At 37.8% G+C, this 22,808-nt stretch overlaps 2 protein-coding genes across 9 annotated transcripts; both read left to right on the forward strand.

The window, feature by feature from the left end:
• Positions 1 to 13,010: 13,010 nt before the first annotated feature.
• On the forward strand, positions 13,011 to 16,496 carry LOC131322931 (uncharacterized). 2 transcript variants are annotated; one of them, XM_058354621.1, is made up of 7 exons: positions 13,011 to 13,166; positions 13,355 to 13,412; positions 14,542 to 14,821; positions 15,053 to 15,612; positions 15,697 to 15,762; positions 15,847 to 16,045; positions 16,146 to 16,496. In XM_058354621.1, exons 2-7 carry the CDS (start codon positions 13,410 to 13,412, stop codon positions 16,208 to 16,210), a joined length of 1,173 nt encoding a protein of 390 aa, XP_058210604.1. In that variant the 5' UTR covers positions 13,011 to 13,166; positions 13,355 to 13,409; the 3' UTR covers positions 16,211 to 16,496. The 2 variants fall into 2 exon arrangements, with proteins under 2 accessions (XP_058210604.1, XP_058210543.1); XM_058354560.1 differs by having other exon boundaries at positions 14,542 to 15,612.
• A 1,541-nt stretch (positions 16,497 to 18,037) lies between these two features.
• Positions 18,038 to 21,683, forward strand: LOC131322590 (uncharacterized). Of its 7 annotated transcripts, none has more exons than XM_058354375.1 (7): positions 18,175 to 18,357; positions 18,521 to 18,572; positions 19,810 to 20,092; positions 20,324 to 20,883; positions 20,967 to 21,032; positions 21,122 to 21,320; positions 21,431 to 21,683. In XM_058354375.1, the coding sequence occupies exons 2-7, from the start codon at positions 18,570 to 18,572 to the stop codon at positions 21,493 to 21,495; spliced, it is 1,176 nt and encodes a 391-aa protein (XP_058210358.1). In that variant the 5' UTR covers positions 18,175 to 18,357; positions 18,521 to 18,569; the 3' UTR covers positions 21,496 to 21,683. The 7 variants fall into 7 exon arrangements, with proteins under 7 accessions (XP_058210122.1, XP_058210049.1, XP_058209981.1 ...); XM_058354447.1 differs by having other exon boundaries at positions 18,176 to 18,357; positions 19,813 to 20,092; XM_058354139.1 differs by having other exon boundaries at positions 18,038 to 18,357; positions 19,813 to 20,883.
• The last annotated feature ends 1,125 nt before the right edge of the window (positions 21,684 to 22,808 follow it).

Raw genomic sequence — 22,808 nt, forward strand, 5'->3', positions numbered from 1 at the left:
GGAAGATGAGAAAAACCAAAATGTGGGTAATGATTAATAGTTCAGAGGCATCCGATGAAGCAGATAAAAGCGCGAATTTGGATATGGTGTAAATTAGATATGGAATTAGGGCATAGAAAACCTCGAAGAATTTCGGAGATGAATCATGAATGTGAATCATGAATGTGCACAAGTGACTCTACAATAAATGAATTGAGAGAGAGAGAGAGAGAGAGAGAGAGAGAGATTACCGATTCTTTTGGGATGAATCTGCTGTCTGAGACCAACATCATGATCAAACAGCTACCCAGAACTTCAATCTCAGAGTTAGGTCATCGGGAGGGAACATGGTGAGTTTGGTAGAGTTGAAATCAAAGGGCCAGCATTTGACCTTGATTTCCTCTTTTTTTGTTTTTTCATGTCATTGATTTTTCTTTTCTTTTCTTTTTTTTACGTGCTTTTGGACTTTTCATTTTTAACTCTTTGATTTTTTAAAGTATGGTCAGAATGTATTTTGAATCTAATAGAGTTTTTCTTTTTTTTACGTGCTTTTGGACTTTTCATTTTTAACTCTTTGATTTTTTAAGGTATAGTCAGAATGTATTTTGAATCTAATAGAGTGTTTGAATGATATATGTCAGAATGTATTTTGCAACATGATCATTGTTTGAGAGATATACACAGAATGTGTTCTGTAAGTCTTTTTGTTAACCAAAATAAAAAATGAAAAATGAGAAGTCAAAAAGCCCATTTCCTCCTACTTCTTAGAGCATCTGCATTAGGCTCTCTTTTTCTCTTGTAAAACTATAATAACGATAATAACGAGTAGAAGGGGAAAAAATGTAACACTGTGTTCGGTTGCTAGTTTAGTTTTAGTTTTAATTTTGTTTTCAATCATTACCCTATATCTCTCTCCAATCATTACTATATATCTTCAATTATTAATTTTATTTCTCTCTCTATCTCTCTCCAATCATTATCCCTCTCTTCAATCATTACCCTATTTCTCTCTCTACCCATTACCAAAACTAAACTAAACTAAACTAAACTATCAACCAAACAAAGCCGTAATGTATCAATCTCTCTTGTTTCTCAGTTAAAAAAACAAATGCTACAGTTCCTTGGCTCTTGTAAAGGGGAACTTTTCATAGGCTTAACTACTAATTTATTATTTTTTAATGTGTTCGTCTCACATGGCTCTGGCTGGACTTCCTTCTCCAGCACTAACAACAAAAGTACTAGAGTATTGGATTTTAAAAATCTCAAAATATAATGGGTTTGATGTTTAGAGCCGCACTCCATCCGTCTCAAATTGTTGGTCCTATACAAAAATACCACAATTTTTGGATTAAAAAATAAAGTACTTCCATGTATAATTTTTAAAATTATTTCACCCCCAATTTGAGATCTCAGTTAGTTTTTTAATTCGGTGTCAAGAAACTTGAAAAATTATGTACGAAATTACTTGATTTTTTTATCCAAAAATTAAACATATGTTCGTATGGGACCAATAATTTGGACTAAATAGAGTAAAATATGACTCGGCAAAATAATAAATGTGACTTTTTAAATTATAATTTTACTTAAATTTGTTGAGGCTGATATGAATGTTTTTAAAATATAGCCATTGCAAAAATACAGCAGCTATAGAGTACTACTTTTGAGAAGAAATAAAAAAAATAGCGTTTTAATATTATATTGGTATAAGAAGGAAATAATATATTAATAGTCATAAGTTAGAACAGGGAGTCTGATGCAGTATGCATTTTAAAAGTAACTAGTTAAAGTAATAAAGTGACATTTTAAGAGGTAATTTGGTCTGAAATTTAAAGAGTCTGATGCGGATGCTCCTATTTCTCTTCTCTAAACCCAAAAATCGAAAAGTCATTTTGTCCACACTAGCCAAACACCCAAAAGTAAAAAATGAGAAAGTGAGAAGTTCCCGTGGAAGGCCATCATCAACCCATATATTCTGGGAAGCGAACAAATGTGTGGATAGTCTCTTGCACAATCAAGCATTTGGTGATAGCTTAAGCCAGTTATCTCTAATTATATATTGTCCATCTTTTCTAGAATTTCAATTCCCTTCAAGATGTTGTAGGGTTAAGTACCCCAGGATAGTTGTTTCTTAATGTATGCAAATTTCCTTTTCCACCCATATATACGATCATTCTCAAATGAGAGAGTCCGCATTTTAACTAAAATGCAGACCTTCTTATTTCGCTCATTTTTCGATCGAATTTCCATGATCCGAGTCGCTCAATGTGTTCAAAACATGATTTTAAGGGTATCCATGAGAATCGGCAAAAAAAATGATCGGAAAGGGCTTCATCCGAGCAGTTTTTGTTTGAACCGTTCGATAAAAAAACAAACAAAAACTGCTCAGATGAAGCCTTTTCCATTCATTTTTTTTTCTGATTTCTCGCGAGTACCCTTAAAATCACGTTCTGAACACATTGAGCGGCTCGGATCATCGAAATTCGATCGGGAAAGAGAGGTCCGTATTTTATTAAAATGCGATGGTCCTCATAAGATAGGGACTGTAGATATACATATATATATATATATGATTATTCACGTAAAAAAAAAAAAGCAGTAAGCCCCTACAAAGAATGAATTTGCATGTAAATCTCTTCGAACTTTAATTAATTCCCTCTTTATTCCCTCCAAAAGCTAAATACTCCTACTTTTTATCACTGGTTTCTTTCTTAACGCAATTCATGCATCCTCCACTGCTGTTATAGTGCCTGTTCCGGCGCCTCTTTTTGGCCTTTTCAACTTCTCATTTTTGACTTTTGAGTGTTTGGCTGCTTGTGGGGAACATGGCTTTTTTGCAAAATGAGTTCTCTGTTTTTTAAGATCCGGGGCAAAAGCCAAAAGTTTCGACTTCTCTTTTTTGAACCATTTTCTGTAAAGACAATCTTGCCCTCCTCATATTTGTGTAATACCCAAATTACCACTGAGTAATGTTATCATTTTCTCTTCCAGATCTGTTATCCCACACAGACATGAGACATCTGTTGGAGAGAGAGAGAGAGAGAGAGAGAGAAGGGAAGAGAACCAGACGAGAAGGGAGAAGCCGATCAATAAGCAAGTCGGAAATCCAACTGCTACCATCCCTAACCTCGTTGGACGTCCTTTGTTCGGACGATAACTGGTACTATCTAAACCCCATTTTTTCTTACCTTCGTAAATTTCAAACCATAAATGGAAGTTTCTTGCCGTAAGAGATGCACCCAAAAATTTTACAAAATCGTTTCAACCATTATTTATACACATTATATCATATAATAATCAAGGGCATTATAGTAAAAATCAACTCATAATTCATTTTCATCACATATATCCCAAACACTATTCCTGTTGCAAAATGCATTCTGCACATATCATTCAAGCACTCTACCAATTTCAAACATACATTCTGACCATAATTTAAAAAGTTAAAAAGCCAAAAAATAAAAAATGAAAAGCCAAAAAGTAAGCTCTCAAACTGCAAAAGTAGATTTCCAACCATAAAAGTTAATTACACAATTGGCCCCACCCATCCCGGGGTGAATAAAATTTTCGGACTGGTCCTACCAACAAATCTCGTTAAATCTTGCCGATACATTTTTTCCTTTTCACCATACCCTGTTTTTGCGGTCTGCTTATAAAACTCGTTCCATTGTAGTAATAGTAGTGAACTAGTTAGCAAATAGCCCCAAGGGTTGGTCCGATTGGTCAGTAGATTTGCTTTCTGACTGTACAATTGATCAGGGTTCGATTTTTGTTATCAAGCCGCAAGAAAGTAATTTCTTGCAAATTTTCCAGTCCCGGCGTGGATATGGGATTAGTTGAGGTGTGAGTAGCTGTAGCTGGCCCGGACATTTCTGACCAATAATAATAAACTCGTTTAGCAAATTGCGTGGCATAGTTGGGGGAGAGATAGAGGGTATAAACTAAAACAATGAACTCCAACGTATAACCCGAAAAAAACAGGTGAACCAGAAGTATGATGTGGAAACCACCAATTTGTGGCCACCCCACTTAAACTTTGTCTTCTTCTTCCCCTTTTTTTTTATTTTTTTTTTATTTTGAAAATGACATATATCTTTTTTTTTTTTTTCTTGCTCGGCAATATCTTGTACATCAATAAAAGGAGGGAGTGATAATAATCTAAAATTTAAATTGCCTCGAAAATGAAGAATTACTAATAGTAGGAAACCAGTATTAGTTAACCCAAATTAACTATAGTTCTTAATTCATTATATCAAATTATTAACTCTAATTTGATAAGCCAATCGAGTGGTATCCCACATGGCAATATCACCTGAAATTGCCACTAGCAACGTTACAATCATGTCCCGAATCGCTTAAAATAAACAAATGCAAATATGGTAAGTTAGATATGCGCATAGACAATATAATATGATATCTAGCTCCGAATTGCGACTTAATTATGGGAAGAAATAGAAAAGAGAACTCATTTCAAGGTTGTGCAATTAATTACACCACTAGCACCAGAACTGTACTAAAGCAAATGGCGGTGGTGGAGAAGAGACATCCCATTTTGATGGTTTTATCATGCTTGATTTAATCTTTGCATATTTTTCATATCATGCATAAATTGGTTGACCACTTATCACATGTGAATGTGTGACGAGGTCATGACCCAATCAACATAGTTTCTTGGGACGGAGATAGCAGTTGGTGCTGCTGTACGGTGGGGTGTGGCTGCTGTGGTAATTAGGATTTCGTTTTGTGGTCTTTGTTGTGTCTTAGCTGCCCTTGTGGTGGTGGCAGTGAGGGTCTTGTTCAGCGTTTTTGGGCGGCTGGACTTAGGGTGTGGATCTGTTGTTTACTCGTAGGCTTTGCTTTAGTTTTTGTTTGCTGGTTTTCTTCTCCTGCGTGGCACTTTCTCTCACTCCTTGTGGGTGTTGTTGCAAGTGGGTTTTCTATGTCATCTTGATGGCTTTTTTAGGTCAGAGGCGAATCTTGTCTGTGTGAGGTCCTGAATATTCGTTTGTGAGCTAAGGCCTCCATTGTGATTGTTTTCCTCCCTCCTTAGGGGTGACTACTCATTCTCAATGTATGATTTTCTTATCAATGAGAGTACCTCTAAAGTTCGACCTCAAAAAAATTAACATAACCAAAGATCATTTCTGTCTCTAACTAAATGGAAGTTATTTGTGATCTATTATTGGGTTAATCAGTTGGGCTTAGAACGATAATGGACTTATGTCCCATTTTATATAATTCAAATACTTGTATTCATCTACAATTAGAGAAAAATCTACTGATGTAGTTTGTTAGACCCAATAAATAAAGCAATTGTCATATTTGATTCTAATTGCAATGTGAAGGTACTGATATACATAATTTGTGATCCTAACTTTTAGGCGTACAATAAGAGATTTGTTCCCATTTAAGTGAATCCGAAAATCAATCGGTTGCCGTGTTCGGGATTTCATTTTTAGGAGGCGTTAAATATATTAAGGGTAGTTCTGGGATTATTTTAAAATGAGGATGAAATCATAACTGTTCAAAAAGTGCATGATGAATACTTTCGTGAAATGAGTTTTGAGGATGGATAATTAAATACTCCTAACAAAAAATACCATTGTGGCCCTTCTTGAACATTGCGGCCTTGGATTAATTAAAGTATGTTTCCATATCAGCCGTTAATTTCAATGGCTGAGATAGAATCGCCAATATTGGTGTCAACAAACCGGCCATTGTTTAAGGGCATGAAAGAGGAGTGCAAAATTAATGTGGATATACTTGGCTTTTTCTGGCGGCTAGTTTAAAATAATTACTCCTACAGCTAAACTTTAGATGTATATCGATCTGAAAAACTTTAAAAAAAGAACGCACAAAAAATATCTTTGATTATAGAAATCAAGATAACCTAAAGAGAATAAATTGTACCCAAAAGGATCCGTGTACAAGCCAATTTTCTCATACCGAATAAGAACAAACCACCTCACCCATAAGTGGGGCAACCCGCCTTTGTCCAATGTAGATTTCTAGACGGCCGCTGCCTTGTGCGGAGAAGGCAGAGAGCCAATAAGCTTTAGACACATCATACAAAATTCTTTAAACTGAGACATAGTAAATCTTTGTTTACTTGGAATCCAGTAAAATAGAAATTTGATTACGAGAGTTCTAGAGACAAATAATATTAAATATGACTCTTAAGGATAAATTGTTCAAAAAATTAAAATTTTTGTACCGGTCCAAATGTATTAAAATAATTAAGTACTCTAATTTTCAATCCGTTTGATCCAATGCGAAGATCTTATTTTTTTTTTTATTATATCCTGAAGGGTCATTAATTTTTGTCTCTAAAGCTCTCATAATATCATTATATCCTGAAGGGTCATTAATTTTTGTCTCTAAAGCTCTCATAATCAAATTTTTGCTCTACAAGGTCGCAAATAAAGAGCATATACTTAATTATAAAAACACTAAGGACAAAAAGTAATCATGACCCTTTAAAATAATATGATCAGAAATATATGATCTTCTCATTGGTTCAAACGGATTGAAAATTGGAACACTTAATTTTCTTAGAATGTTTATATATAAAAAATAATATTGTTAAAAAATTGAGTGCTCTAATTTTTAATTCGTTTGAACCAATGAAAAGATCTTATTCTTCTGATCAATTTATCTTAAATGGTCATAATTAATATTTATCTCTGGAGCTCTCATAATCAAATTTCTGTTTTTTACGGGATTTTAAATAAACAAAGATTTACTATGTCTCAGTTAAAAGGGTTTTGTGTGATGTGTCTAAAGCTTATTTGCTCTCTGTCCTCTCCGCACAAGGCAGTGGCCGCGGAGAAATCTCCAGGGGATAAAGGTGGGCTGCCCTTTGCTTGGGGCGGCTTTGTTCTTATTGGGTTGAAGAAAATTGGCATGTACACGGAGGGTCCGTGTACAATTTACTCTCTAACCTAAACGGTGCACTGAGATTTCTTAGGTTTTAATTAAGAGGTTGCTTGCCTCATTCAAGTTGGTAGCTTAAATTTAAGAAATTCTAATAGAAACAATTTAAAAAAGTTAAAGAGTGATGCTACAGGTACCGACGGGGTCGGTACCGAAATCATAGGGACGGATGCGCCGGGCCGTCTCCGGCCACCGGACGGCCGATCCGAGCAGTCCAAAAATTCTATAAAAAAAAACGAGGGGGCCAACGCGGGAATCAACGGCATCCGAGGTGTGTAAGGTGCTTGATCCGAGCACCCTTTTTTGGTAAATATACATATATATACGAAAAAAGGGTGCTCGGATCAAGCACTTTACACACCTCGGATGCCGTTGATTCCCGCGGGGGCCCCCTCGTTTTTTTTTTTGACGGCTCGGATCGGCAGTCCGATGGCCGGAGACGGCCCGGCGCGGCCGTCCCTGCGATTTCGGTACCGACCCCGTCGGTACCAATATCATTTCTGTTAAAAAAGTGTTTCAGCCCAGAATTGGACGTATATGGCCAAGTGGAAAAGCCTGCTTGATATCGCTTCTGTTTTCTGTTCTCTTCATTCTTTTCATTTCTAGTATGTTGTAACGGCGACAGCACAATTGTACTTTTCTTATTCTTATTAATACATTTCTTGCTCTTCTTCCACACAAACAAACAAAAGCACGTGGTGTGGTCGGGTTTGTATGGTAAGTATTTTTTCACTCTCTGGAGGGACTTTTTTCCTGGTGTGAAAACATTAATTTATGGGAGAATTGAAGAAACGCTTGCCTTTTTAGTTTTTAACATTGTATTTGTTTCGTGCAAAAAAATAAAATAAAAATCCAAAGTACTAAACATCGGTCTTTTTGATATATCCTTAAAATGGATCATTTTTGTATGAATATCTTGATACTGATATTCAGAAATAGTACGTCCGATAATTTTATTGTGTGTTTTTCGGGTAGTGGCTCCAAATTATTAACGGCACTCCCCTAGGGAGTGTCAAAATCAATGTGAGTTGATTTTGCCACTCTCCAAATTGTTAACTTTTGAAGAGTGGCAAAATCAATATGAATTGATTTTGACACTCCCCTGAGAAGTGTCGTTAACAATTTGGAAAGTGACAACATCACTTCCCTTTTTGAATAATGAAAATGAATACGACCCACACTAAAAATGAATGAGTTTATCATATTTTGACAAAAAACAAACCACTGTGACAACATCACTTCCCTTTTTGAATAATGAAAATGAATACGACCCACACTAAAAATGAATGAGTTTATCATATTTTGACAAAAAACAAACCACTCAATCTATGAGACATGACCACAAATTACAAATTCAAGTTTGTAATCATCTCTTAGTGCCCCACTTTGACCTATCTACATATTAATGTTTTATTTATTGAGCTAAAGATGTGATTAACGAAGGCAAAGACTAGCTGAAGAATTCATGTTGGCTCTGCTCTCATCACATAAATTAAACATAATGCAAGCTTTTTAGTGTATTCTTTTAGCCCATGAAAATATTGTGCATTAGGGGATGTTTCTACTAACAAAAAACACTAAAAACTTAATGCATTTTACCATCTCGTTTTCACTAATAAAAAAATTTCAACATCTTATCATCTTATTTTTACTAACAAAAAAATTGTCAACGAATTTTTTTTGCTACAGTAACTCTACTCACAAATCTATCAATAACTTAGTATTTACTACCGAAAACACCTAACAACTTCTCAACAACAAATAAAAATTTACAAAATTTTCACTACTAGAAACAGTCTTTGTGCTCCTCTATGAGATCACAGGCTCTATTCCCACGGAGACCAAATATTTCAAACCTTGAGGCCACTGAGAGTTATGCACTGTCGTTACTTTTAGAGGTTCCGGAATTAATTGAGATGCGCGCAAGCTGGCCCGGATATCCGATTTTCAAAAAATATTGTGCATTAGGATAGAAAGTGAATAGGCAAGTAGACAATGACCCACAAGAGACTGTGCAGATAACAATGTGATGCATGCACAAACTTTATCTGCAGAAGATGAGGATAATGATCCTGATCTTAAAATGATTCCAGTTTTGACCTTTTATTCTTTGTTTCGCATAAGCAGAGCTAGCCAGGCCAGGAGTCTACACGTTGTCCCAAATTAAAGTCAGATAATTACACAAGTGGCATTCTCAAGACAAATGTGGTTTTATTGGACAATTATTGACGCTCAATCAACCTAATTTTTTATATAGATTGTTCACACATTATAAGTTAAAATGAGCAACTTGGATGGTCGAAACAAAACCTAGCCTTCATATTGGACCCCATCTTAAATCACATGACATGAGCATACGAGACATATTCATAGGACATGACCCAAAAAAAAATTTAATAGGTAATAAAATTTTATTAAAAGCTCCGTAAAGGGGACATCGAGTAGGGGAAAAAAGAACGAGAATTCAACCATTAGTTAGATGGAAAAAGAAAAAAAATATTATTGGGACTAAGTCCAAACACACTCTAAGGGCCAAACCCCAAACAATATAACCCTAAACCTCATGGGCCTGGCCCAAACCAAGATCCTAAACTCGCCCGCCTCTACCACCACCAGCATCAGCCGATAGCCGCCACCAACAACATGCAAAAGCTACCCAAAACTCCTCCACCAGCCACACCACCACCAAATCCACCACCGCAGCAAACCCACAGCCCCGAGGTGATGACAAATTAAACTAACGATAATTTTACTTGGCATGTATTGAAAAATTAGTTTTTGTCTTTTCAAAAAAGTCGTACTTTTTCTTTTAAAATAAAAAAAATAGTACTTTGGCTGAGCAGTTTATGTTAAAAAAATAAAAGTCGACTAAATATGAAGACAACAAAAAAACTTTTTTAGTTTATTTTGTCTTTGGGAGACTTCTTTTTAAATTAAGTTCACATGTTTTTCTTTTATTTAAAAGTAGGACATAAGCTAAAAACAGCCATCATCAAGCCTAAGAACCTGGGCCCTGAATTCTGCAAATTCTGCAGAACCCACTCTAAGTCTTCCATGGAAGTTAAGTGCCCGAATGAAGCCCAAAGCGGACTTGGATTAGTTTGAGAATCCACTCCGAAGCCCAAAACCAAACCACCTTGACCTTTTGGATATGCCAAGCCCGCCCATATGGACAAACACATCGGCTCCGTTCGTTTTGGGATTTTGAATTCCAAAATCCAAAACCCTAAACGAATGGGGTCATCCTGATCTTACGGACCATGTGATTAAGAGGCGTTGGATGGTTGTGGTGCCCCAAGACCTTCCAACACCTCAAATTCATACGGGAAACCATGCGATTAAGAGGCGTTGGATGATAGTGGGGTCGCCAAACGTCCTATTACTTGTGCAAAAATAAGTTGATTAGGCACGAATAATTTTCTCAAGATCGTGTTAATTTAATTTAATTTTTTTGGGATTTCGCAATACGGCTATGATTGATCATATGAGTAAAAACATTTTTTAACTCGAGTTTTTTCACAAAGTAATTTCTCCAATTGTGTTCTAGTTACTTATTCCCATGTCTCTTATTTTCCCAATTGGGATAAACATTAGGTTGCCTTTTGGGCCTTGTATGTGTAGGGATGGCAATTTCAGCCGCCCCGATCTAACCCGCCTCATTCTCCGCCCCAAATGGGTAGGGGATTCAGGGATTATTTGGAGATCGGGTAGGGTATGGGGATAATTTTTTAAAAAAAGTGGGAAACGGGTAGAGGGTGGATATGAGGTAGTACCCGCCCCACTAGCCTACTATATATAATACATAATTTTATATATATATATATATACACACACACACACAAGTTAGGGACTTAGGGTTCCTGATCCCCGCCCCAGCCCCACTAGCCTACTATATATATAGATAAGTTAGGGTTTTCACATTTCCCAGTCGCCACTCTAGAGACTTACGTCTCCAATCCCCAGCCCCACTAGCCTACTCGTCTTGTTTGTTTGAAACTGTTTTTATTTCAATTTGGTTTGTAATACACTATGGCAGCAACTATGTGATTGTTTTAATTTAAATTTGGTTTATAATGGCACTACGACAGCAGATGTGACTGTTTTCATTTTGATTTGGTTTGTAATGGCACTATGGCAGCAACTGTGGCTATTTTCCTTGGCATTTGGTTTGTAATGGCAGTGTAGATTGTTTTTTTGTTTTTTGTTTTTAATTTAGTTTCTTGGTTCGTATTTTATGGCAGGTGATTTTTTTTAAAAATGTTTTGGGATCTTTGGATCCCCGATTCCCCACGAGGATCCCTGTTCCCCGTTTGGGGCGGGAATGGAGGGCCCGGTGGGGATTGGGATTGAGGCGGGGACGGGGATGGGGAGGAATTTGAGTTCGGGGATCGGGGATGGGGATAGTGGTATCCACCCCCGACCCTCCCCATTGCCATCCCTATGTGTGTGTTAGACTTACACAAACACAAGTCCAAATTTGTTGCTCCAGTTCATGGCATGTGAAATTAACTTGAGATTCATAGCATATATCCGAGAGTGATGAGGAGGCCATGATCTGAAGTGTATAGCAAGCAACCACTCTTGTTAGTGATTGAACAGCTCACAAGCCGAAACCACAACAATGTTCTTCCCTTTTGCAGAGAGAGAGAGAGAGTACCCTCTTTCGTGTGTGTAGAGATGGCAATAAACCCGTCCTGCCTCGAACGGGATGGGTTTTTCAACTAATTTTCGGGTATAGGATTGGGGTCGGGATTAAAATTTCAAAACCCGACCGGGTTCGGGGTGGAAGTACCCCGCCCCGACATTACCCACCCTGACGTGTGTGTGTGTATATATATATAATTATACTTTTATCCTAATTTAATTATCATTATACTTAAAAATTTAACATTTTTACCCTAATATTATTATCATTATACTAAAAAACCATATTCTTAACCGGTTGGGTTCGGGCCGTGTAATAATTTTTGGGTCTGGATACGCAAAAAACCCGCTCCGCCCCCGCCCCGTTGCCATTCCTACTCTTTCCTGGTATTCTCAAGTTATGTGTTTTAATGGGCCAAACACATATATATGGGACGAGGGTTGGGTACTCTTCTTGTGCCTAATAAAATGGTCCAGCGCATTATGAGTCTAAATTAAGTAATTAATCATATAACATCAGACCCACATATAACAAAAATACATAATAAAATTAGGTGCATCAAAATTATCCATTATAAAATGATGATCACTAACCAAATGGGTCTAAACAAATACTCCAATATATTTGATAGTCGAACTAATCCGAAACTATTAACATAAATGAATATATTAGTCTACAAAATATGGAATAAATCTATCAACTTGTACCTTCAGTAGTTAATTTTCCTTTTGTTTTGTTTCCTAGGCTTTTATAGACTTTATCTTGGATATTTCAAAAAAAAAAAATTGCGTAAATTTCTTAATTTGTTAATTTTTCGGTTTGTCTTGACAAGACAAATCAATAATTCATAAAAGTTAGGCGCAAAATTAACGAACGCAGAAAAAATTTGAATAAGAACAAAATAAAAAAAAAAACCCAAAAATCTTAACAAAACTTTACCGAAATGTTTGAAGCTCGTTAAACTTTCAAAGAACTTGAAATAGGCTACTGCTCGGCTTGTTCAACTTCTTTATCGAAGCCTAAACTCAGGGGTGTTTTCACTAACAAAAAACACTAAAAACTTAACGTATTTTACCATCTCGTTTCCACTAACGAAAAAAGTTGTCAATAAAAACTTTTTATGCTACAATAACTCTACTCACAACCCCATCAATAACTTATTCACTATAAAAAATGTACTATCGAAAATAATTTGACATTTCTCACTAACTTACTGTTAACTATCGGAAACAATCAACAATTTCTCAACCATAAATCTACAAATTTTTTACTACCGAAAACCTATCAATTGTGTTGTAGCTGTTTCACAAAATACCTCTTCCGCCGCCCAAAACTATAGATTTTTACAGCAGTATCGGACGGTGCAAATCAGGGAACGACTCCGCAAACGATTCATCTGTAGACACGTGTACGGTAACACTGGCCCAACCGTAACATTAACAACGAAGGCCTGTCGTTTTTATATCCCCCTTCGCGGGGCACAAATCGAGTACTCTCGAGGGACCAATCTCTCTCTCTCTCTCTCTCTCCACCACAAAACCTAACACTGCTCTCTCTCTCTCTCCCCCCGATCGCCGGTGTGCATTTCCCGATTCTCAGTGGTTGGTTTGAGGTACGCATCGTTTCTGATACTCCCGTTGGTATTAGGGTTAGGGCACGACGATTTCTTTCCCCTGTCGAAATCTCAGACGAATCATCGGCGTGATCGATTGACAGGGTTTTCTGAATTGGAATTGAAATTCGTTTGCAGCGGTTGTCGTGTTTTCTGAATAATAAATTAGGTTTTCGTTTTGCACGCAGGTTTTCCGGTTGGACATTGTCTGGATTTCGTACAAACTGAACTCGAAACTGCAACATGGTTTGTTCTAGATATATACGTGGATGGGTGTTTGTAGTAGATGTGTTTGCACGTACGAGCATTTATATGTGCATTTATACTCTTTAATTTCCTCTCGGAATTGTATGCGTACTGTAATGGAATTAAAATGTCTGGTTACTGGTTATAGCTTCTATTAAATTGATGCACGGGAGTCCTGGCTTTTGATGCATTTGAAATTTGTTTACATGTGCACTCCATATATTTTAGGAAGGGGTCCAATTTAGGGTTTTAGGCTTTGGAATATCGAAAAATAGAGTGACTGTCCTTCATGTTCTTAACAGTATGCATGCTTCCAATTGTGGCTCCAAAATACCCGAAACGAAAGGGGATGGTTTAATGACACGTTCATCTTAACAAGGAAAGAAGAAAGATGAACGAAGAAAGAAGAAAGAAAGAAAAAGTTAGTAATGGGAAAGAAAGGGGATGGTTTAATGACACATTCCATCCTAATGGAGGATGAGCTCTTCCCTCAGCAATTAATTGATGTGAAAATAAAGCAATTGCTCGAAACAACATAACTCTTGACGTAGATGCTAAAATTTCAGAACTTTGCAAATCTCCCTGGCAATGGAACTAGCCAAGTGAATGCTTTTGGGAGAAGAGCTACAACTGTATGACACTATGGTCTCTTAAGGTGCTACAATATCCTCAATATCATGGTTTCCAGCTTTCCTTAGAAAAATTCCAAATTTTGGTTTGATCGTTCCAATTGAAGTTGATTTCCGTGACACATTATTATCATTTGTGTAGATAGGTCAAAGTCGAACAAGCACAGCAGGTTCATTCTCCTTACTATCATAACAATCACGTAACTGATCTGAAATATAAACCCAAGAGCAAATCTTTTACACTTTATCCAGGAATTTCTGTTTTATCACTTCTGAGTTAATATTTCCCTACTATGGGATTTACGTACTAAGTTACTAACTAATAGTGTTACTGATTTGGACATCCATTAATGACTGCTTTTTAGGGTGTGATATCTATCTATTTTTCTCATTGATGTTTCAATTAGTAATTTTACTGGCTTGTAGTTTATTTGTTGGAATTTTGGCCGTGTTGTAGAACCAAACTGACTTCTGTTATTCTGAGTGATTGTCTCTGGCAGTCTTTCCAGGACAGGGGATCTTGGATGGCGAAGGGTGGCGGACATTTAACTGAACGGGATACAGCATATGATAACCCATCAAGGATTGAACCGAAGCGTTCTCATCAATGGTTTACTGACGCTAATGAGCCAGAGCTATTCCCCAACAAGAAGCAAGCAGTGCAAGCTCCAACTGCCAAATCAACCACGGGAATCTTAGATCCGGATCCTCGTCCTTCAGTGAATGCTTCCAATTTTTTTCCATCAGTCCCAAGCCAATTCATGGACCGCTTATTTGGAGGTGAGACAAACAGGCCTTTTAATTTTACTGAACAAAGCGTTTCTTCTGTTGCTGGGGTGGACTCCAATATGATGAGAAAAGGCATCAATGAGCAATTTGGAAATGATTCATCTGTGAGTTTGTCTATCTCTCATACCATGGAGGATCCAGAAATATGTCTTAGCTATGGTGGATTTAGAAAGGTTAATAGTAATCAGGTTAAGAACTCTGACAGTGGTTTTCATGCACCAGAAGAGCATCATAGCGGCATTGGTCAGGTCTATAACCCAGGCAATGAGACGAATTTCATGTCATCAGGGAAGGGATATACTAAGGAGGACGAAAGTGTAGCATTGATGGGCCATACCTACAAGGGCAATGCTAACATCAGGTCCGTTGGCTATGCATTTGAGAAGGGGGATGACAATAGCTTGTCAATTGGTCAGTCCTATGATAAAGGAGGGTTTAATGGACTATCTTTTGGTGGCTTTCAACAAGAACCAGTGTTCAACCCACTGGCTCGGCCCTTGAACAGCTATGAGGTGATATATGACCAATCTAGTGTTCAAACATCGGAAACACCTAACAGGGGAGAGATTGTTGTTGCACCAACTGCAGGTGCAGTTGTAAATGTTTCTCAGGAAGCTAAACCCAAACCCAGACGTGTCTCTGCGCCCAAGAACAAGTCAGAGGAAAAAGTGGCTAAGAAAGAGAAAGAGGAACCTAACAGTTTCCCGTATAATGTCAAAACCTTGATAATGACTGGTATGCTTGATGGAATGCCTGTGAAATATATTTCTCCGTCAGGGCAGGTAATTTTCTGTTTTTTTTTTTAAAGTTCATTTCTTATAAATTCGCTGTCCGGTGACTCTAGTTTTCCTTGCATATTTTAAAAGGAGCTCTGTGGTATCATAAAAGATTCTGGTTATCTTTGTGGATGTCAAGCATGCAATTTCTCCAAGGTGAGATTATCAAAATCATTTTTATTTTTTGTGTGCTTTTTTTGGACCCATCACCCAACTGATGAATGCAATGGGTAATTTAAGGTGCTACTTCCTCATACGTTTGAGCGCCATGCTGGTTGCAAAACAAAACAACCAAACAACTACATCTACTTTGAAAATGGGAAGAGCGCTAACCTGGTAGTCGAAGAGTTGAGGAGCACATCAGGGAATGAGTTGTTTGAGACAATTCATACAGTTACAGGTTCACCAATCAATGAAAAGGCCTTCAACATCTGGAAAGGTGAGAAATTGTTTAGTTCATTTGGGGTTTTCTTAAACTTCTTGCTGCTAGACTGGTAGTTTTACCCCACTGATTCTCTTTCTATTTCTCCCTTCCTCAGAATCTTATCAAAAAGCTAGGCGTGAGCTTCAACGTATATATGGGCACAATGATGTGAATCCGTAGTAGTTGTATCTCTAATGTGCTGCTTCTTGCAAAATGTAAGACAGGTAATCTCGTTGACGTGCACAGAATCAAACTTTGATTTTGTTAAGATACAATGAAAGGCTGTTTGGTATGGAAATGTTTATTTTGGGTGTTGAACGGTTGTTTTATTAGCTTTTGCCTTTGGGCTCCTGTTTCTGAGACAAGGGTGGTCTGTTAGACTGCTTTGTAAAAATTGGGCAATCCTTTGGAATTGTTAACTGTTATTATTAGAAGATTCAATAAGAAGTGAATGTAATTTTGGTGATTTCAGAGTCTAAGATTAAACGGGAATGTCTTGTTCGTGATTTGTGCTTTCCTCTTCTGCTCTGTCTTGTCACACCTTATCGGGGGGAAGGGCTTTTAGAAATTTAGATTTAGAATCCCAGGTTGAGTTGAATAAGCGGGTTTTTGCAACTCGTGGTGGCACAAAGGGTGTTGGCGAGACTGAAGGAGATGTGGGAAATTACTCAAGGAGTGATGTGGAGACACTGGTTACACACAGGAGATCTGGTGTTTTTGCTTCAATGGTGAAATTTAGTTGCCAAACTTTAGTGCAACTCGTAGTTGAGACCTTGGGATGTTACTGCTGTATTTAAGAGATGATGAAGGTAAATTCAGATGTGATTCTGGGTTGCAAATAAAGTCAAGATGGCACGGCATTCAGATTTACAACAATTTGGACCAAGAGAATCGTCAACTCTGTTGGAGAAACCAAGCTTGTCAAGTTGATTGTTTCATTTCTCTCTCCAGTGGTAACCTCGGTTCGAGTTCCACGGGGATCAGGTTTGGGTTCCAAGCTATGAATAGCTTCTGAACCCCTCGTTGACTAACAAACTGAATAGTCTTTGAACTTCCCGTTGACTAACAAACTAACACCCTGCTAACCTTGCTGATGTATACCGTATGGTAAACGGTAATCAATTTATGTTTCCCGAAGGAACGTTTTTATACAGGTTAATAATGCAAAACGACTTACCCCAAAAAAAAAAAAAAATCAAAACGCCAAGTAGGATCAGGCTAACTAAAATCAACGGGAAAGATACAGATGACCCAACAAACTAATATCCAACTTTGAGTAAGGCTGTGGGAGTTGCTCTACTAATAAAAAAAAAGTCCGGATTAGACTAGATTTTTGACATATTTTTATTTTGTAAGGTTTTTAGTAATTTTGTGTCAATAAAATAGCCTTTTTAATTATTTTTGACAAGTGAAATTCATAAGCAAGAAGTTATGATCGACAATAGGAAATTTTCCTAAATTCGTAATTTTGAAAAAATATTTCTTTTATGTTCATCTTCTCTGATTTCTTTCTATTTCGAGACGGATGTGAAAATCTTTTCTTCAAAAGTCAGAAAAATACTCTACACTATGAATAAGTTATTGATAAAAAAAATTTAAAAATAAGGTAACTGAGTTGAGTACCCGCTGGTATTTTTCAGTATGGCCGGTCTTGATCGGTACCAGCCGGTGTTTCAATCAAATCGAAATTAGTCGGTTGGGGGTTATCGGCTTTTGTCCGATAAAGCAAAAAAATACTACCGGCCATTTAAGAAAAATGTACCACGGCGATATGGTATGATATTCAGCCCAGTTTCGTTAAAAAAATAAGTAATTATTTTATGAATTAAAAATAATGTACGTGATAAAAAAATAATCAGTCTCGTAAAATAAAAAATAAGAATTTTAGCAGGACGGGCACCTTAACTGCATGTCTGCAACCCATCAAGATGTTGCCACGTATTGACAGTTGACTCCCGATCACTATCCGCTTCATATCCCTCGACCATCACGTCGCCCAGATCTCGCAAGTTGTAAACCAAAATCAAACGGCCCAGCTCAGCCTTAGCCCTAGATCGATTCATTTAGTTAACACGTGTACGGTAAAGGAGACCTAAGCGTAACACTTAACCGTGGAGGCTGTATCACAGTAGTATTTTTACACTATTTCCTTTTGACGAGCACAAATCGAGTGCTCCATCCGCACCATATCAACCACTCTCTCTCCTCCTTCTCTCTCCTCACCGCGAAACCTAACCTTTCTCTCTCCTCAATCGCCGGTCTTTTGCCGTCGGTGCGCATTCCCAGTTTCTCAGTTGAACACGGTACTTTCGTACGATACGTTGGAGGTACGTGTCTTTTCTGATCATCGACTTTTGGGTTAGGGCATGCGTACTGCTTTCATTCGTTGAAATCTGAGACTCTGCTCAAGTAATTGTCTTTATTTTTTTCCCCCCTGAATTGGAAGTGAAAATGTCTTTCTTTGAATGATTTTAAGTTTTCATTTTGCAGGCTGATTTTCTCCTGGAGATTGTTTGCTCATTGAACTTGGAACTTCAGAATGGTTTGTGCTAGCTTTTCTCATGATGTGCCTGTGTGTGTGTGTGTGTGAGAGAGAGAGAGTCTATTTGAAATTTGAATGCCCAGCTATGTGCACTGATGTTCAAAATGCATGAATATATGCACACTTACATTTGGTAGGGCATGCAGATTATGTACTCTTTGATTTCTTTCAGGGAGTGTATGTATGCACAAATAGCATTATGATGTTTGGATACTGATTATGGCTTTTATGGAGATAGATGCACAGGAATATTAGGTTTGATGCATTTGAAGTAAGTTTGTATTTGCACTCTAAAACTTTAAGAAAGTGAATTCACGGTACCAGTGAATGGTTCTAGGTTGCAGGGCCAATTTGATAATGTGGTGAGCGGAGGGTGTTACTTTTGGGGATTTCTGAAATTGGATTGTCATCAGTGTTCTCGACGGTGTAGTATGGATGCTTCTCAAGAGTCGAGAGAATCAATATGGTTGTTGAAGGGCTATCAGATAGTGATACTTGTTACTTGTTACTTGTTAGGTACTTCTTAGCATGCATTTGTGTCGTGTAATTAGGCTTTTTTCCCCGAATATATCAACCACATTATTACTCCTTTGATAATATGATCCATGCTCGCGCCATTTGCCCTTCCTAAACGTGAAGATTTGACAAGACTGTTTCACAACAGACCTTTAAATGGTCGGGGTGGGGCGGGCGGGGTGAGGCTTCCATTACTGGCTCTAACTTATGCAGGGGAACCTTTGTTGGCAAGTTATGTTTAAGTTTTCTTGTCTGCTAAAGTAGCATGCTGGAAGTAAGATGACTTGGGTGCTGAGTTTTCCTTGGGAAATATTTGCAAAAGATTGCTGCTTCCTGCGGTTGGGCCTTCATTTCTCGTTTTAATTTTTTTCGTATATTTATTGGGAATAGCTGGAATTTCATTGACTCATTTAAGCTTTTGCTAGAATGAAAACACTTCCATTATTGAGGTTGATTTTGGTTAAACTTCAAAGTATGGCTTTGTTAGTCATTTTTCTCTTTGTTAACATGCCCATGTGCTGTGAACTTAACTTTCTTCCATTATTCTTCGTTCTCTCTTTTGATTTTGTATTGTCTAGCTGGGCTTGCTATGATAACTGTTGTTGTATTGTTAGTTTCTTGTTTGACTTGTTACATTCACCTTTCCACTGGCTTCAGACAAATTGTCTTCACGACCGTGGCTTTTTTAAGGGTTTGACATTGACAGAATACTTGTCTCTAGCAGTCTTTCCAGAACAAGGGATCTTGGATGGCGAAGGGTGGTGGACATCTAACTGATGGGGATGCAGCATATGATAACCCCTCAAGAGTTGAACCGAAGCGTTCTCATCAATGGTTTGCTGATGCTAACGAACCAGAGCTATTCCCCAACAAGAAGCAAGCAGTACAAACTCCAAATGGCAAATCAACTGCAGGAATCCTCAACGGAAATCCTCCTCCTTTGGGGACTGCTTCCAGTTTCCTTCCATCAGTCCCTAGCCAATTCATGGACCGGTTATTTGGAGGTGAGACAGACAGGCCTTTTGATTTTACTGAACAAAACATCTCTTCTGTTGGTACGGATGACTCGAGTATGAGAAAAAATTGTGTCAACAACCAACATGGAAATGATTCATCTGTGAGTTTGTCTATATCTAATGCTATAGAAGATCCAGAAATATGTCTTAGCTATGGTGGGGTTAGAAAAATTAATAGCTATCAGATTAAGGATTCTGACAGTGGTTTTCATGTACCAGAGGAACATAATAGGGGCAGTGATCAGGCTTATAACCAGGAAAATGAAACCGATTACATATCAATGGGTAAGGGATATAGTAAGGAGGATGAAAGTGTAATGTTGATGGGCCATACCTACAAGGGCAATTCGAACATCAGATCCATGGGCTATGCCTTTGAGAAAGGGGATGACAGTAACATATCAATCGGTCATGGCTATAATAAGGAAGGGTTTAATGCACTATCTTTTGGTAGCTTTCAAGAAGAAGAACCTGATATTGACCCACTGGCTCGTCCCTTGAGCAGCTATGAGTTTACTTTTGATCAGTCTTCTGTTCAAATATCTGAAACACCCAACGGTCCCAACATAAATGAGGTGGATGCGTCAACTGCAATAGCTCTACCTGTTTCTAAGGTAGCTAAACCCAGACCAGACTCAGCGTCGAAGAATAAGTCAGAGCAAAAAGTGACTAGAAAAGAAAAAGAGGCACCAAACAGCTTCCCATGGAACGTCAAAACCTTGATATCAACTGGTATACTTGATGGAGTGCCTGTGAAGTATATTGCTGTTTCACGGGAGGTAATTTTCACTTATTTTGTGTCCATTCGTTTAAAAATTGCTGGTCGACGACTCAAAATTTTCCTCGTGTATGTAATGATAAGGAGCTTGCTGGAGTTGTAAAAGGTCCAGGTTATCTCTGTGGATGTCAATCGTGCAATTTCTCCAAGGCAAGAATACCAAAATTTGATTTTTTTCCTCTAATGCTGTCTCAGTTCTTAAAGCCTAACTGATGAAATAAGTCGGTGGTTGTTTTAAGGTGCTAAATGCTCATGAGTACGAGCGTCATGCTGGTTGCAAAACGAAACACCCCAACAATCACATATACTTTGAAAATGGAAAATCCACTTACCAGGTGGTCCAAGAGTTGAGGAGCATCCCAGAAACTCAGTTGTATGATGCAATTCAAACTGCAACTGGTTCACCAATCAATCAGAAGGCCTTCCTCACCTGGAAAGGTGGGAAATCGTTAGTTTTGAATTTTGATTATGCTTTTGTTTGTCGCTCATTCCCCTTCCCCTTAAACTTTAACCCTACTCAATTATCTCCATGTTTCCCTTTTCCTCAGAATCATTTCAAGCTGCTACTCGCGAGCTTCAACGTATATATGGGAAGGAGGACCTGCATAGTTAATGTTAATTAGCATGGACGAGATGAGGATGGTCTGTCGATCACTTGATGTGCATATAAGCAAATTCTAAGTTGCCGTTAATTTTACTGTATGAAAGACGGACACAAGAATGGTATGCTAGACTGTCTTGCAGGAATTGGAAAAGCTTTTGGAAACTACTATAATTAATATACATTGGTTGCTAAGGATATTTGAGCTTGAGTCTTCTTATTGGGATGGTGCAGCCTCAGGTACTGGAGAATATGTTGTCTCTGTTAACTTCAAAGCAAACAAGGGTCTTTTCTTGACTATATAGTACCTTTTTTACACGTGGCACTTAAATTGAAGTGTGGTTTGTGCAATGGTTTTTCAAGCTTGGCTAGGAAACTTATTTGAGCTTCAAATGCATTTAAACTTGCTATTTTTGTCGGTCTGTCCCAAATGAGCTCAATCGAGACTGGTCAATTGAAATAGTCAAGTTTAGAAGATTAATAACGTCTTTGAAAATAAGTTAATACTGGATTTGTACATAGCGCAATGGGCTTTTTAACAGTCAAGTTTAGAAGATTAATAACGTCTTTGAAAATAAGTTAATACTGGATTTGTACATAGCGCAATGGGCTTTTAACGAGCCAAATACAAACTGAACTAAGGTCAATTGCCAATACCTTTTCTGGACATTGTTCATATAAAATGACTTAGGTTGGTTCACACCTATCGGATAAGACTTGAACCACATGCAAATTCAAACACAATCCCAAAGCCTAAGGGTCGCATCACACTCACAAAGATAGCGGATGAAAAGGCAAGAATGGAAGCCAATCAAGAAGACAGAATGGTGCTATTTGTTTCCCCACCTGATGAAGTCAAGGACCCTGGAGTTTCCTATGCTAGGCAATAGTGTGTTTTTCTCTCTCCAGTACCAAAAAGCAGGGGGGGGGGGGGGGGGGGGGAACACTGACAAGCCCTCAGGCAATGCAGTAGCGTTTTTTCAATTTCCAGATCGCCAAAAAACCCCCTCAGGCAATGCAGTAGTGTTTTTCTCTTTCCAGATCACCAAAAGATACCCCTCAGGTAATGCAGTAATGTGTTTTTCTCTCTTTGATCACCAAAAAAAAACAAAACAAAAAAACCCCTTCACAAGGCTGTGAATTAGTGTGTGATTCTAGCATATGTGAAAGATGAATGTGCATGCATCCATACAACACACGTGGCATCCCGTGAGTTGATCGGAGAACAGGTACTTCATACCACTAACAGAAAAAGGTCAAGTTAAATCACAGATTACTTCATATTGAAATACTATCGAAAGCAATTTCCTCTAGGGACGGATCAC

Source organism: Rhododendron vialii, chromosome 1a (assembly GCF_030253575.1).
Source record: "Rhododendron vialii isolate Sample 1 chromosome 1a, ASM3025357v1".
Classification (NCBI taxonomy): Eukaryota; Viridiplantae; Streptophyta; class Magnoliopsida; order Ericales; family Ericaceae; genus Rhododendron; species Rhododendron vialii.

Coding starts and splice junctions, on each gene's coding strand:
- LOC131322931 (XM_058354560.1), top strand. Junction 15,613..15,696: donor ATATTTCTCCGTCAGGGCAG/GTAATTTTCTGT, acceptor ATATTTTAAAAG/GAGCTCTGTGGTATCATAAA. Junction 16,046..16,145: donor GGCCTTCAACATCTGGAAAG/GTGAGAAATTGT, acceptor TCCCTTCCTCAG/AATCTTATCAAAAAGCTAGG.
- LOC131322590 (XM_058354066.1), top strand. Junction 21,033..21,121: donor AATCGTGCAATTTCTCCAAG/GCAAGAATACCA, acceptor GGTTGTTTTAAG/GTGCTAAATGCTCATGAGTA. Junction 21,321..21,430: donor GGCCTTCCTCACCTGGAAAG/GTGGGAAATCGT, acceptor CCTTTTCCTCAG/AATCATTTCAAGCTGCTACT.